This window comes from Lygodium microphyllum, chromosome 12, assembly GCF_053477565.2.
Source record: "Lygodium microphyllum isolate KBCC chromosome 12, Lygodium_microphyllum_v1.1.10, whole genome shotgun sequence".
Classification (NCBI taxonomy): Eukaryota; Viridiplantae; Streptophyta; class Polypodiopsida; order Schizaeales; family Lygodiaceae; genus Lygodium; species Lygodium microphyllum.
The window spans coordinates 18,492,485-18,508,423 of record NC_141146.1 but is presented as its reverse complement, the minus strand read 5'-3'; the positions used below and the strand labels follow the sequence as shown (position 1 = coordinate 18,508,423).

The following is a 15,939-nucleotide window of genomic DNA, read 5'->3' as shown; positions in this document are numbered from 1 at the left end:
ACAGTATGGGTAGAGGTACTGAACGCAAGGGCAATTTGGCTCGACTAATGTATAAGGAGCATTGTCATAGAAACATCCAAGTGGTTTTTGGTGATAGTGAAAATGAGCATCTAGGTGAAGACGAGTAACCTACAATATAAATCTATAGATTCAGATTCAACTTTGTACAAATTTGCTCATGAATTTTTTAAAATATTCTATGAAATTTATACTCGCATTTACTTTTTTGTACACTTTGTTAGATGTTCTTAGATGTTGATTTCTATTATTCTAATCAAAATTAATGGTATATCGATAGTAAATTTTTAGTGTAGTAATGTCTCCCTTCTATTTTTTGAAGGGTATGTTGTCCATAACACAATAACACTTTTGTTATATGGAACTCCTGCATTTGCTTGTAATGTTATTCTTATTTCTCTAGCCAAGAGATGCATGCTAAAATTTATACTCAAAGTTTCTTTTCTGTACACTCTGTTAGATGTTTATTTCTCTTCTTTTCTATGTACTCTATTAGATGTTCTTATATGTTCTTTTCTCTGTACTCTATTATTTTGATCAAATTTAATGGTATATCAGTAGCAAATTTTGCAATGTAGTAAAGTCTCCCTTCTATTTTGAAGGGTATTTAGTCCATAACATAATAACACTTTTGTTATATGGGACTCTTCCATTTGCTTGTGCTACTATTCTTATTTCTCTGGCCAAGAGATGCATGCTGAAATTTGGAAATCGGGAGTAGAGATAGATCTTTTTCTGGGCAACACATTAAAATGTGGCTCAAATGTGGAAGCACATGAAGTTTTTTGTCATTTTTTTATACAGTCTCATGGAATGGTTTAATTGCAAGATATATTGAACATGGGTTCTATAAGGAAGTTGACAATTGTTTTCAGCAAATGCAACTCGATATGTATGTCAAACAGGGCTATATTGTAGATATGCATGTCAAATGTGACTCTATTGTAGAAGGAGAAAAGGTGTTTGACTGGCTACCATTTTGCAATACACGATCTTGGACTGCACTCTTTGCAGGGTATGTTGAAGATAGGTTTGATGAGAAAGTAGCCAATTGCTTCAAATACATGCAAGTTGAGAGCTGATTTGCCAGAAGAGAAGAACAAGTGAAGGCTTGCAGGTCTCTTAGTTGAATGCAAGTTTAATGTGTTCTAGCCTCTAGGCTTTACTCCTCTATCACAATATGTAGTTTATGAGGATCCCATTTGACAAAGAAGAGACCCTTGATGTGCCTCAAGCTTTACTCCTTTGCTACAAGAATGCAGTCTTTGAAGAGTCTATCTAACAGAGAAGAGGTCCTTGTACTTCCCTCATGTATTGTCCCCTGTTCTTTATCTTCCCACAGAAGAAGATCAAAGGCTCTCAATCAAGGCTACATTTCACTTGGCTCCTCTCTAAAATGCAATTTGAGCAGCCCATCTACCCCTGTAGATGCAACCTCGAAGGCAATCCCTACTGTAGAGAACAGTCTTGAGCTTGAAACTGCCCAATATGCAGGTCTCTCTGGGCCCTTCTCATCTGGACTGAGCCTTTGTTTGTCTCTCACAAGCTTAGATTTTTCAAGGAACAAGTTGTCTGGTCCAATTCCAAGTGATGTTTGAAAGCAAATGCGGTTCTTAACGAGCCTGGACCTCTCCCAAAACCACTTCACTGGCCTTATTCTTGATAACCTGGAAGATTGCAAGAACTCATCTTTACCTCAAGAATAATCAGCTTTTAGGTGAATTACCATGGGATATTGGACTTGCCGAGACTCACCGATGTGGACTTTGTAACTTTGCAATGAAATGGTCATCCACACTCCCTCAAGATTTGCACTGCTCTGTTTACCCATGGAAGATATAACCTTCACATTCCCTTTCCAATCACTTAGCACAACATCATAGACTATACTTTCCCCTTCAAGGCATACACAAACACCATAAGATACCTTATGAAGTTGCACGCTACATCCTTTCTGCTTGCTTGGCCATTATCAAGCTGCCATTGCTTACATCTGGACCATTAAATGAGGTAAAAGAAAAGGTTCTCCCTCAGGCATGCTTACAAGTTGGGCTTTAGGGGAGTCATTTGACAGACTCTCAAGCATCCAAGAGATCAAGGCTCCCTCTCTATTGAGAATTCGAGTGATCATGAGCTTATCACCATACAGCCCAACTACGTTCAAATTGAGGGCATCCAATGATTTTCCCATTGGTTGTCCAAGCCACTACTATCAACAGTGGGAGCAAGTGCATGCCCTATGAGTTGCGGCAAACAGCAATGGAGTAATGGGTGGAGCCAAGGTCAATATCGACGGCAGCATCACCGATCACTCAAGCTCCCCCGAGCTCCTTTCGCTCCTTTCCTTGTCCACCACTAATGTGAATGGGATGGTGGACAACTCTTGGGAAATCCTTGTGGATGGGTGGAAAAGGGGATTTTTCACCCTTTTGTCCACCGTGAAAATGTGAACCCACCCTAAATCAAGGGCTATCATTTTATCGGCCCCTTTACCCTATATGAGAGAGAGAGAGAAAGAGAGAGAGAGAGTTATGGGAGAGACAAAAAGAGGGGGAATACTAAGGTTGGTTACGCACCAAATGACGAACGTCCACTTTGTAAGCTTTAACCAATCAAAACCCTTATTTAAGGGTTGGGCGTCCACAATCCTTTACACAGTGGAGAGGACATGACTTGTTATTTACTTGCTAAGCAGGTGAGCTTCCCGCCCACTTTTGGACGAGGAGTCTTCCTTGCCCACTTTGTAGAGTGACAGACAAGGGTGCACTTTTTGTATTTGCAACCAATCAAAAAGTTTTAAGTTTTTTTTTTTCTACAAACTATATTTATTTGGTATGTAAAGGTATGATCCTCACGTTTGAGCCCAATTTCAAAAAATGCATGCCTCCAATAGGTGGGGAAGCATCAATCTAAACCGTGTCTTCTCCCCCTCCCCCAAGAAAACAACCGGCCTCTCTGTCTCTCTCTCTCTCTCATATTCGTGGCTTCGATTTGAGAGTGGATTGTTCTGAACAGTGGACTGACGCAAGCGCTCTAGCCTCTCTCTCTCTCTCTCTCTCTCTCTCTCTCTGTGTTTGTGCAAGGCAGCACGTGGGAAAGCAGGCAAGCGACAAGTTCAGCAGCGTCAAGGCTGGTAGCACAGGTGAACAGGGATGCAGATCTCTGAAAGGTGGCAGCGTGATGCGTTAATGATGGGGCCAACAGCCACGTCGGGAGCATCAAGGCATGGGCGACTGGCAGGAGAGGCAAAAGAAGAGAACTACCAAGCAAAGAAGAGAAGCAACAGCTCAAATGGACAAATGTAGACTCAATTAAGCAAGCTAGCTTAGTTCATCCAATTGAATGCAAAGCTTCTGAAGGACATTGTCTACATGTGTATGTAATCTTGGTGTATTACTTTAGAACTCGGTTCAACTTTTTGAGCTAGTTCGTATTTGAAATGTTGCACATTAGATAAACATTAGAGATAATGGTAAATTATTCATTGATATATCAAAAATAGGTACTTCATCTACATTTTCCACCCTCACTAGATGCTATGCAACTCACATGTCGCATGAGTGTAAACCCTCAAAATAAGCTACACCTTAAGCAAAAAATATTCTTATGGTGTGTTTTCTACTACCAAAACTTGGGCGATGATAGATGACAACTACCGCACCCCCTTTTCACATCAATCACATTGAGATTTCCCCACATGTTAGAAAATATGAAATATCATTTCAATACTATGATCTATACATGTGCACATGTGATGTTCACCCACCATTCGCAAGTGTGCAAATATGTATTAAAAAGTGACTTTATAGTCAGAGGAAGAGAAATTGCCTGATAAATTGTTCCATGTGACAAGTTTTATCACTCGTCGACGATCTCTTTTAGTACAATGATTGCCCAATAAGGCCTTCTGAAAATAATGTCCTTCAATGCAGGGCACAACAGCAAGGTGATGAAGGTGGACACCATCCCTTTTACTTGTTGGCCACAAGCATGAAGTTCTGAAATAATAAGTGAGTTTGATGACCTAACCATGAGACTAACTGAAAGCAATGTCTTCTAGAATAGATGTCAGCCCTTAGGTTACATTTTTGACTGCTCTTTCAGAGCTTTGTTCTTCAAAGCAACAGCTGCCTTAGAGTTGTTCTGTCGTCCTAATTGCTGACAAATATAATCTCCAGTCTGAATCACTTTGTTGATGTCCACATGTGTCTGCACACCGAGGCCATGCAGCATGTACAGAACATCTTCCGTGGCTACATTACCTGTTGCACCTTTGGCATAGGGGCATCCACCGAGACCAGCAACAGATGAATCTACAACCCCAATACCTAGCTGCAAATCCAAAAATTGATTTACTTAAGAGAGGCCTACCCACATACATGCACAAAGGCAATGATGTACATACATAGATATGAGCTTTGATGCATAGCAACCTGGATCGCATGCAAAAGATAGAACTTGAAAACCAAAAGACATAAATCTTGCAGAGAAGTGCACTTATGGCATCCAGAACTCTGATTGTATGTTTCAAACATATAACATATACTGAGTAACGTGGATACCACTCATTTAGTAGATGACTGGTTTAGGTTTTGGTTAAATTGATATTCCAAAAAACCAAAGTCACAGCAAACCTGAAGAGCCAGAAATATATTGGCCAATGCTTGACCATATGTATCATGAAAATGAACAGCTATTCTCTCTGCTGGAACACTTTCCATCACTGCTTCCAGCATTGGCAGCACATTACCTGAAGCACAGCACTTTATAGTCAAGCCTTCGAAGTCTCATCAAAGATTAGAGAGCCTACATGTCCATTGAAAGCATAAACCAATTTGTTTCTCCAGAACAGAACATAGAAACATAGTTGACTATCATGACAAGTCGTAAGAATAGTAAGAAAGTCCTCTTAATGCAGATGTTTCACATGGTATTTCAGAAATCTACGTTCAACAGCCATAAAACAAATTACCAGGAGTTCCTGCACCAATTGTATCACCCAGTGAGATCTCATAACATCCCATCTCCCACAACCTCCTTGCAACAAATGCAACTTTTGAGGGAGCAATGGGCCCTTCGTCTGGGCAAGCCACAACGCAAGAAACATACCTGTTACATAAAGATGATACTTGGTTGTGTCAGTGGATTTTGTTGAGTTAGCTGTGATATGAAACGGGCAGGAAGCTAACAATGATGCTAGTTGCAAGTTTTACTCTTATTCGCGTTCATTTTGTCTCCCACCAAAAAATGTCTCATAAAGTGTTTACTGAATTTTAACAACAAGAGAATTGGGAGACCAACAATGAGTCCAAACTCCTGAGCAGTGTGGTAACTAGGTTAACTACAATAAGGCAAAGCAGACACAATCAAAAGGAAAAATAGACAAGAAAAGATGACAATAGACACATAGAAACTTGGTATTACTACCTGATCAGAAAGAGACAAAATTCTCCTAAAACACAAAACTCACATACAGAAAGGGATTAGAATAAGAATAATAACAGTTCGAAGTGGGCAGACAGTAACAGACTTTACATGATTCACAGACATAATACGAGCACAGCAAAATTCCCATAAACTAGTGAGCAGACAGTATGATGCATCATGTAGTTCACAAATATCTGCATGGGTCAGCAGCCATAAACTAGAGTATTAATCATGCATACGATTCCCCTGCAAAATAACTAGCAGGCAGAGAGTAAAAGACATTGCATGACTCACAAATGCATCATATAGTTCACAAGTATCTGCACAGCCATAAACTAGTGTATTAATCATGCATATGACTTCCCAGCAAAATAACTAGAAGGCAGAGATAAACTGTTACATCATTTGTAACACTCCCTCTTTGCTTCACACTCCACCCTTTGGGCCACAACTAGCCCCAATAATGCTTCCAAAATTCATGTTGTGTTCAGCCAGAAGTCTATTTAAAGGGTCATGTATGTTTGGTCAGTGAATTCTTTTACTTTCACAGTTCATAACCACTAATTGCAATACTGCCATCCCTTGTGCATCAAAAATACTCTTGAGTTGAAATAAGGAAAGCCTAAAGAAGGCAGGTCAAAATCATCTCTGGTGCTTCTCAATTTTCACATGACAAATTGCTTTTCCAAAGAATGAGATGGCTAAAATATGCAGAAACCAAATAGACATGACTTCTGGAAACTCTGCCACTGCCAGCAACTAGGAAGTAGGGCTTTTAACCAAGCACTGCACCTCAGCCGTTCTATCTACTAGCTTTCTACTTTTACTATCCTATGCTTCCAGGCTGTGGGGAGCCATCAAGATCCTAGCTTATGGCTTAGTGAAGGCAAACGTTTTAGAAGCCAATAGCTAGCAATGGGTCCAATCAGATGTGCAAATGGTATGGGGCACTGTAGGTTCAAGGAAGCCATCAAGACCCTAGCTCATCACTGAGGAGTGAAGGCAAACGTTTTAGAAGCCAATAGCTAGCAATGGGTCCAATCAGATGTGCAAATGGTATGGGACACTGTAGGTTCAAGGAAGCCATCAAGACCCTAGCTCATCACTGAGGAGTGAAGGCAACCTAACCTATCAGAAGCTAATAGCAGCATAATGTGCAAAGCCTATGGCAATCTGTTCAGAACCTATGGTAGATTGATGACAGAGCTAGGGTCTTGATGGCTTTGAAGGGTTGAGAATGTTAGTACTTGTGAACCTGGGTTACTCACATCCCTGAGACATCGTTATTCATGACACATTTTGTCCACTACCAAAGCAAACACCCCAGGCTACTGAATCTATTGCTCCCGATTGCAACCAGATGAAATAAGCCCACTATGTAACCAAACAAGACATGTAAGCCACAAGATGTCTGCTTTTGGCCAGCAACCTAATTTGATGCCAAAGCAGATCGCACAGCCACACCACCACTCCCATGGCATATGCACAGGCAATCTCTTTGAATTTTCGGCCTACATGCACAACCACAACAGTAAGGAAAACAGCCCTGCTCTTTGGTTAGGCTGTGATGCGCACAATGCCTGGGTGCAAGAAAGCTCGCCAGCAGAGCTTCTGCCATGAACAACCGCAACCAGCCAAATTCCAAGCAGAACATGAGTTCTGAAGATGGGTGTTTATCATATCATTATACAAAGAATCAGTATTCATTAACAATAAGTGGCCAAATGTTTTCATTTAAGTAATAATCATTTGTTTTTAAAGAATATAACAAGATCCAACTTCATATCAGCAGTGCCATATGAAGGCACAACCATCAGCACAATTTCCTTTGCAAAGCACAGCCTCAATTAACTTCACAACTAAGTTGCAATCTCTACAATTGCATCTCAGTTACCATTTGCAGATTGTAGTTCTGTTTGGCAATAAATCAGCCACTCAGCCAAGTTTTGCATTAGGCACACCCAAAACATCTTTACAATCTGCTCCAAAGACCATGCCAATTCCTTCTTTGCAACATTAAATGACTCGGATCAGTCAGACAGGACTAGAAAAGACTACTTCACAGTTGTGCTTTAGAACTCCCACAAGATCACCAATAGCTTTGCTTAACCTTCAGACTTCTATCCAGTGGCACAACCTAAACAACCTTTTGATTTATTTGTGATCGGATATTGACATGATGAGAGAAAACCCCTTCACTTATTTCAAATTGAAAGAACATAAAAATATCCTTCAAGGGATGTTAGTTTACCCTCTGACAGGCAGGTAGTGCCTTTTTGCAGCATTCATGACATCTTCATAACGTTTCAAGCTGTCTTGAATGCTACAGTTTATATTTGCCCTTGAAAAGGATTCAGATGCTGAAGCAAAAATTGCTACTTCCTTTGCTCCAGCAGCCACAGCAGCTTCAAATCCCTGAAAGGAAATTCATTATATAAGCACAAAGGTATCTCAGTAAATTGCATCTGAAATCAAATGAGTCACAATTATGCCTCTCGGAGAAGAACTCAGAGGGCAGATAAATACTCTGAGATTAGGAGTCAGAACAGGGAATCGGGCACCCTTGAAAGACCCGACACTGGCCATGACCTCCTTAGCATCTGCAAGCTGTGTTGCAAATGTAAAGTAAAAAGCCAACAGTCAATTCTCCTGTTACTGCCGAGCAGCAAACAATGTTAGACATAAATAAACAGGGGTCTTATTGTCAAACCACTCAAGCTTAGCCCATGGATAAAACAGAACCCTCTGAAACTCCATGTGCTCCTTCAGATGGTTAATGCAGTCAGCTAAAATGCATTTTCTTTCAAAAAACAAACTGCTTTTGGGATTGTGAATGAAAACTTAACATCATTGAATCAAGACTCATTAGCCTCATTGGGACTGCGAGGAAAGTAATGAGAGCTGTGTGCGCTTATGTGATCTCTTGGTTGTGAACCCTATCAATGAGTTACTGGGGGACATTTTCAAGCTCTGACAGTTTAAGTCCATTTATAGATAGGTGTTGAGAAATAAGCCAAAAGTCTAAGGCATAGTCTAAGCCTTATCATATTGTTGTATGTAAAGTGTCCTTAAGTTTGGGAGCATCTATCTTTTGAGGATACCACTTTAGTGAGTGGACTGTTGTTGGAGATAAGTGTGGGAGAATATTGAAGAAGAGGAGTATGAAGAATGGTTGAGCCTCCATATCCCATGCTGTCCACTCTCCATTGCGCGTCTTTTCTCCCTCTCTTTTCAGTTGGTATCAGAGCACGAGTGCAGGAGCTCAAATTGGAGTGAGGAGCGCGTCGAATCGAGGTCTACATCGACTTGGGAGCTAACTGTCCACCATTGAAATCAGGTATACTAATCTCGATTTAAACCACTCAAAGCAAGTACCAGGCTTGAGGAAGCCATTGAGGCTCAGATTTTGAGCTATTGAGTTCGCATCGGATGCATACGGGAAGAGAAAGCATGCTGGAAATCATGTATGACAGCAAGGAATCGGTTTGTTTTTGGTTCAAAATCGAGTCATGGATCGATGCCGGAAGCTTGGGGGCTGCTTGAGCTCAACCCCAGCTTAAGCACAGGGTCTGCTTGCAAGAAAGAAGCAGGGGGCCTACTTGCAAGAAACACAGGGCCAGCTTGTTTGAAGTAGAGAGCTTATCTTTAACAGACAGGGAAGAGTGTTGAGTTTGAGAAGATTTGATGGTGCTTAAGGAAGAGCTTTGGGCTCACAAAGTTGATCGTCTGCGGCGGGAGTATGCTCTTGAATCATTCGGCGGCGTCAAAAACAGGCCGCAGGATGCCTGGGAGTGCGCCGTTCTCTGAAGGCGGCGACCTGGCGTGATGGATAAGGTTTTTTTTTTAAACCTTATTAGCCTTATTACAAAGGCTTAAGGCCCTCTTAAATTACCCCTGTTCACACTTGTATGCATTGAACTAGATATTTTGGAACCCATGTTCATACTGGAGGAAGATGGAACTAGTTAACTGGTAAACTGGTTCACAGTCAAAGGATTTCACACTACAGAAGAACTTGAACTAGTTGTTTTGGAGCTGAGAAGGACAGTTTCTATGCAATTTACGGGAGGCCATTTGAAGGCCAATTTTTGCTCAAAAAATTCCAGGAAAATTTCTGCAGCTTCCTCTTGATATGCACTTCCAGTCTGGCATGAAAAACTACAGAAAAAATGCAGGAAAAATGGTCAATTTTAAGCCCGTGTTTTGATGCATTTTGGGTCATACGGACACCGATTTGGATGTTTCTTGTTGGGAATTGAATGTATGACATGTTGGCATCATGGATGGATGTATATAACCGTTTTTGGACACATGTATGACAATCATATTGCTGAATACCATTTCTGGACAGATTGTATTATTGTATTCTTCTAAATTTGCAGCAGTCATAATGTCCGACACGGCACAAATCACTCAGATCGTGGGGGACAAATTGACCAAAGACAACTATAGTGTTTGGTCCTACAAGATGGAGAAGTTTTTGATGGGTAGAGGTCTATGGGATCTCATAACAGGTGATGATGAATGTCCAGAAGTTCCCGAACATCCAACTGAAGAGCAAAAGAAAGCGTACAAGGATTGGACTGGGAAGAATAGGAAGGTTTTGCATTGGATCTCCATATGTATTTCAGAAACATTGATTCCTCATATCAAAAAGGCAAGTACTTGTAACGAGGCATGGGAAATCATAGAAAAAATGTATGGAATATGTACAGAGGCTCGTAAGATACAACTTAAGCAGAGATTACATGGTGCATGGAGAGGCAATCGCAGTATCAGTGACTATGTGGCAGAAATCAAGCAAATTGCAGAAGACCTTGCATCCATTAATGCACATGTTGATGATGATGATTTAGTGTCAGTAACATTAAATGGGCTTGGACCAGCTTCTAAATCTTTGGATACCTCTATTTCTGTTAGGGGAGGCTCTATGCCTGACTTTGAGGAGCTTATTGGATTGCTACTTACAGAAGAAATCAAGTTGGGATTGAATGCATCTAGCAGTGGCAAAAATGCAGGTGGAGATAGTGTTTTCTATCACCAGAGAGGTCGTGGCAGCTCATCTAGAGCTAGAGGCTCTTCACCTGGTCGTAGTAATTATGGTTTTGCTCATGGAAGAGGCAACTTTAGTCGTGGTGACTTCATGCATAGAGGCAGGGGGAGATCTTTCCCTAGAGGTAGAGGACGGTCTAGTCCTTCTTCACAGAGAGATGGCACTTGTCATTATTGTGGGCATTTTGGTCACTTTGAGAGGGGATTGTTATCAAAAACAGAATCCTATGTCTAGGGGTCGTGGAAGGACCCAATATGGCCACTATGCAAGCACTTATGGTGGTACAGGTTATGGACCTAGAGGTGGATCGCCTAGAGGACATTTATTTGCTATGGAGCATGTGCTTGGGAGCATGACTCATCCTCCTCGTGAGAATGACTGGTTTTTGGATTCAGGAGCTACAAACCACATGACTCATCATGTTGAGTGGTTTAACAGCAACAAGGAGCAAGTGCAAAATGATGAATATGTTGCCACTGGTGATGATACTTTACACAAAATTACTCATATTGGTAGTGTGCCACTTGTTACTAAAGATGGGATTGAGAACAAGCTTGGTGATGTACTTTATGTGCCCACAATAACTAAGAATCTAGCATCGGTTGGTCAAATGACAGATCAAAGATTGCAGGTGAGATTCAATAAGTTTGGATGTTTCATTGAAGAGTTCCATAATGGGAGAACTGGCAGGGTGATTGTTCATGGTAGAAAGAAAGGGAGATTGTTTGCCTTGGATGCAGGTACTCCAGTGATTCAAAACTCTATGTATGTTGAGAGAGGACATGGGCAAGATAAGGATGTGGAATTATGGCATAGACAGATTGGTCATGTTAATTTGCAAAGATTGAAGCAAATGCAATCAAAACAGATAGTCCGTGGTCTACCGCATTTAGGATATGTAAATTTTGATCATGTATGTGAGGCTTGTCAATTTGGCAAGCAGTACAGATTGCCATTTCCAAAGAGGGGGAGAATAAGCAGCTATCCTTTGGAAATAATACACTCAGATATTTGGGGCCCATGTCAGAATGTTTCCATGAGCGGAAGATGTAGATTCTATATCACTTTCATTGATAATTTCAGTAGGATGACTTGGGTATACTTTATGCAGCATAAAAGTGAAGCGTTTGAAAAGTTCTTGGAATTTAAATCTATGGCGGAAAAGCAATTTGGATGCTACATAAAATGTTTGAGGTCAGATAATGGTGGAGAGTACATGTCATATGAGTTTTGTGACTTCTTGAGAGATCATGGTATCAAAAGGCAATTGACATACAGATATACACCTCAACAAAATGGTGTGGCTGAAAGGAAGAATCGGATTATTGCAGAGGTTGCAAGGGCAATGATGAACCAAATGAATATGCCATTGTCATATTGGACAGAAGCAGTGCATACTGCAGTTCACATTATGAATAGAACACCTACAGCCTTGATTCATAATATGTCACCATATGAGAGAATGTATGGCATGAAACCTACTGTTGCATACTTTAGAGTCTTTGGATGTGTCTGTTATGTTCATGTTCCGGATGATTTGAGGAAGAAGATGGAACCTAAGGCTATAAAATGCATTTTCCTTGGATATCCTGATGAGAAGAAGGGATACAAATGCTATGATCCAGTGAGTAAGGAAGTATACATAAGCAGGGATGTCAAATTCAGTTGAATCATGGTACAAGCCCAAAATTGTAGTGGATGTTGATTCTTATGAAAGCAATGATGATAATGGCTATGGAAGGAAAATTTCAGCAAACAGCAAGGCTGAAAATCAGCATGTGGAAGATGCTTCAGGACCTCAAGAGAATGTGGAAAGCAGTGGTAGCTACAGCCCATGAAGTGGTAGATTGAGAAATGCACAAAGGAGTGCAGAAGTTGCAAAAGGTAAGAGACCAATGATTGAAAGTTCAGAAGATGAATCTATAGATGATGAGTATGGCATTCCGCATGTTAAAACACCTGGCACTAGAAGTGCAAGAAAGTATGTGCCACCACATGCTAGATCAGATGAGACACACGGTAGTGCGCCTCAATTGAGAAGGCCAGAAAGAGTAAGGTATCCAGTTGATAGATTGACTTATAATGGGTTCATGAAGATGCATTATGCATACATGGTTTCTTATGTACAATATGTGGAACCTACTTGCTTTGAAGAAGCAGTAGAGAGCAAAGAGTGGAGACAAGCAATGGATGAAGAGATGGATGCACTAAGGAAAAACAAGACTTGGGATTTGGTGAAACTACCTTATGGCAAGAAGTCCATTAGATGTAAATGGGTTTATAAGGTCAAATGTAAGTCGGATGGTTCTCTTGAAAGGTATAAAGCAAGGCTAGTTGCAAAAGGATATGCACAAACTTATGGTTTGGACTATGAAGAAACATTCAGTCCAGTAGCTAAAATGACGACAGTAAGATCAGTAATTGCTTTGGCTTCTATCTATGGTTGGAGGCTTTATCAAATGGATGTGAAAAATGCATTTTTGAATGGCAATTTAGAAGAGAAAGTGTACATGGATCAACCAGAGGGCTATGTAGATCCAGAATACCCACATTATGTATGCAAGTTGAAGAAGGCTTTATATGGACTGAAGCAAGCACCAAGAGCATGGTGTGATAGAATCAGCAAATTCTTATGCAGTATGGGATTTCAGCAGAGCAAAGCTGATTATTCACTTTATGTGAGGCATACAGAAGATGGTATAGTTGTTGTGGTTATCTATGTTGATGATCTCATTATTACAGGTACACTTGAGAAGGAGATTACTGAAGTCAAGTATGGGTTACATAAAGAGTTTGATATAAAGGATCTTGGGTTGTTGAGATACTTCTTGGGTATTGAGATTATTGATACACCTCATAGTATATGGCTGATACAAAGGCAATATGCATTGGAGATGTTGGAAAAATATGGCATGACAGGATGCAAACCGGTTGATACACCATTGGATCAAAATGCTAAGTTGATGGATGATGGATCTTATGTTGAGGATGTTACTATGTTCAGAAAGATGGTTGGTAGTCTTATCTACTTAACCATTACAAGACCAGACTTGAGTTACGTTGTTGGATTGGTAAGTCAGTTTATGCAGAAACCATGCAAATCACATTTGGATGTAGTAAGAAGAGTTCTTAGATATGTGAAAAAGACAGCTAGATTTGGGTTGTTTTATGGAAAAGGAATCAAGCCTACACTGTTTGGATACTCAGATGCAGACTGGGCAAGTAGCTCTATGGATACAAGATCTACTAGTGGCTATGCATTCTCATTTGGATCAGCCATGGTAAGTTGGAGCAGCAAGAAGCAACCTACAGTTGCTTTATCAAGCACTGAAGCAGAATATAGAGGCATTGCATTGGCAGCATGTGAGCAGACATGGTTGAGATTAATCCTATATGACATGGGGATAGAGATTGATGGTGGAGTTATTCTGTATTGTGACAATGTTAGCAGCATTATGTTGGCAAAGAACCCAGTCTATCATGCAAGGACAAAACATATAGAAGTGCACTATCATTTCATTAGAGAAAAAGTCATTGATGGAGAGATTGACTTGGTCCATGTGAAGACCAATGATCAAGTTGTTGATATCTTTACCAAAGCATTAGGTAAAGATAAGTTTGAGTACTTCAGGAGTGCACTTGGAGTCTTATGTGTGCAGCTCATTCTGAGCTTGAGGGGGAGTGTTGAGAAATAAGCCAAAAGTCTAAGGTATAGTCTAAGCCTTATCATATTGTTGTATGTAAAGTGTCCTTAAGTTTGGGGGCATCTATCTTTTGAGGATACCACTTTAGTGAGTGGACTGTTGTTGGAGATAAGTGTGGGAGAATATTGAAGAAGAGGAGTATGAAGAATGGTTGAGCCTCCATATCCCATGCTGTCCACTCTCCGTTGTGCGTCTTTCTCCCTCTCTTTTCAATAGGTTGGTAACTTTAGTCCCTTTTAGCACCCAGTTATATTATGGTGTGACTCTTTGTAATCTGCACTTAAAAGGTTTCTCTATATATGCACCCTACTATGACTGTGTCCTTGTCTTTCGCCTTGCCACCTTTGGCCCAGAATGACATGGTGGGTCTATAACAACCACTCTCCAGCACGCATTCACATGTGCAGGCTGGATGCGCTCAGGACTGCCATGTTGTATCACTGTTTTGCATCTAGGTAGTTCCATGACTTCATGTGCCCAGGTCTTCATTCCTTCATCTCATGTACAACCTAGTATGGTATCATAGCCAGAACGAGTGTTGCCTTTTCTCCTGCTGCTACGTTTCACCCTTAATCAGCCTTGGTCAACCAGGCAGAATTCCTTCTCCTTCATCTCATTGAACCCACTATCCCCTTGCACTCCAGTAAAGTTGCTTGGAGAAGCCTCTTCACCTTTCCAACTATGCGCCGTGAGATTGTAGTTGGAACTTAACCCAACAAAACCCCCCAAAAAAAGGACTTTTGCAGAGAACATATGTCAGTTTGCAAAAAACACCAACCTGCACATCATTCATTGTTTAAAAACACTGGAAAAAAGTTGCACTTCGATCAAGATAAAAGTTGCAGCACCTGAGGAACCCATTTGGGTGAAACAAAACTTGTGGCTTCTACAACACTTAATCCTGCATCTGCTAATTGTCTGACGAGCTCAACCTTCACATGAGTAGGAACTGTCACGTTTTCATTTTGCAAGCCATCCCTTGGCCCAACTTCCACAAGTTTTACAAACTTAGGAATACCCCTTAGCATCTGCAAAAAATTCAGAGAAATCAGACAGTTGCACCACACAACAGCAACCGTAATCAGATGCAATTTTGAAATTCACCGAAAACCTTTTGACTAGGACAGTTTATCCCAATATCTCTAGCCGGTATCACTGTTTGCGTATTTGAGTTATTTTGCTGAGATTGTGTGTTTAGCTCCCAAGAAGACTTTTGAATTCGGTGTGTTCTTCTTACATTTGTAGTACAGATTGAAGGGATCATCCAAGCACTTTCCACCAACCTGTTCACATAAAAATATGGAACACCTCATTACCCAGAATACAACAAGAATACAATCACCCATAGTATTACTGCAAAGAAACTTGTAGCAAAAATTCTTTTGAAAAATGTCTGGCCCTGATTCACAAGACCATCCTGGATTATGTCTTATACAAAACCCAAAAATGAAAACATCTTGGAACACGATGTTTCACCCTTCTAAAATACCTACATTAGCATGCATGCATGAAAACCTTCTACCATCTCTACGATATAAGCAACAAACATATTCAGAATATGGGGGAGGGGGGGAGAGCACAATGTAGAGAGTTAAGAGCTGCAAATAAATGCTTTGTTTAGGAACAGGAGGGTTGCATGGCTAAGGACTATCCCAAAAGGCAATAAGCTACAGAATTAGAAAATCACGGAGATCCTAAGAAAAAAAAGCCCAAAACATACATTGGTTTGGTGCCTAA

General features: G+C 40.7%; 1 protein-coding gene across 2 annotated transcripts in view; it reads right to left on the bottom strand.

Moving 5' to 3' along the window:
* Positions 1-3,804: 3,804 nt before the first annotated feature.
* The window catches only part of LOC148027503 (uncharacterized), a 34,051-nt gene continuing 21,916 nt past the window's right edge, over positions 3,805-15,939 (bottom strand). For both annotated transcript variants that reach the window (XM_087689233.1, XM_087689232.1), the window contains exons 3-9: positions 15,314-15,485; positions 15,051-15,230; positions 7,972-8,052; positions 7,697-7,860; positions 4,991-5,127; positions 4,653-4,768; positions 3,805-4,350 (exon numbers count right to left, since the gene is read on the bottom strand). In XM_087689233.1, the coding sequence (XP_087545359.1) occupies positions 4,099-4,350; positions 4,653-4,768; positions 4,991-5,127; positions 7,697-7,860; positions 7,972-8,052; positions 15,051-15,230; positions 15,314-15,485 (1,102 nt within the window). In that variant the 3' untranslated portion in view covers positions 3,805-4,098. The remainder of the gene's footprint in view (positions 4,351-4,652; positions 4,769-4,990; positions 5,128-7,696; positions 7,861-7,971; positions 8,053-15,050; positions 15,231-15,313; positions 15,486-15,939) is intronic.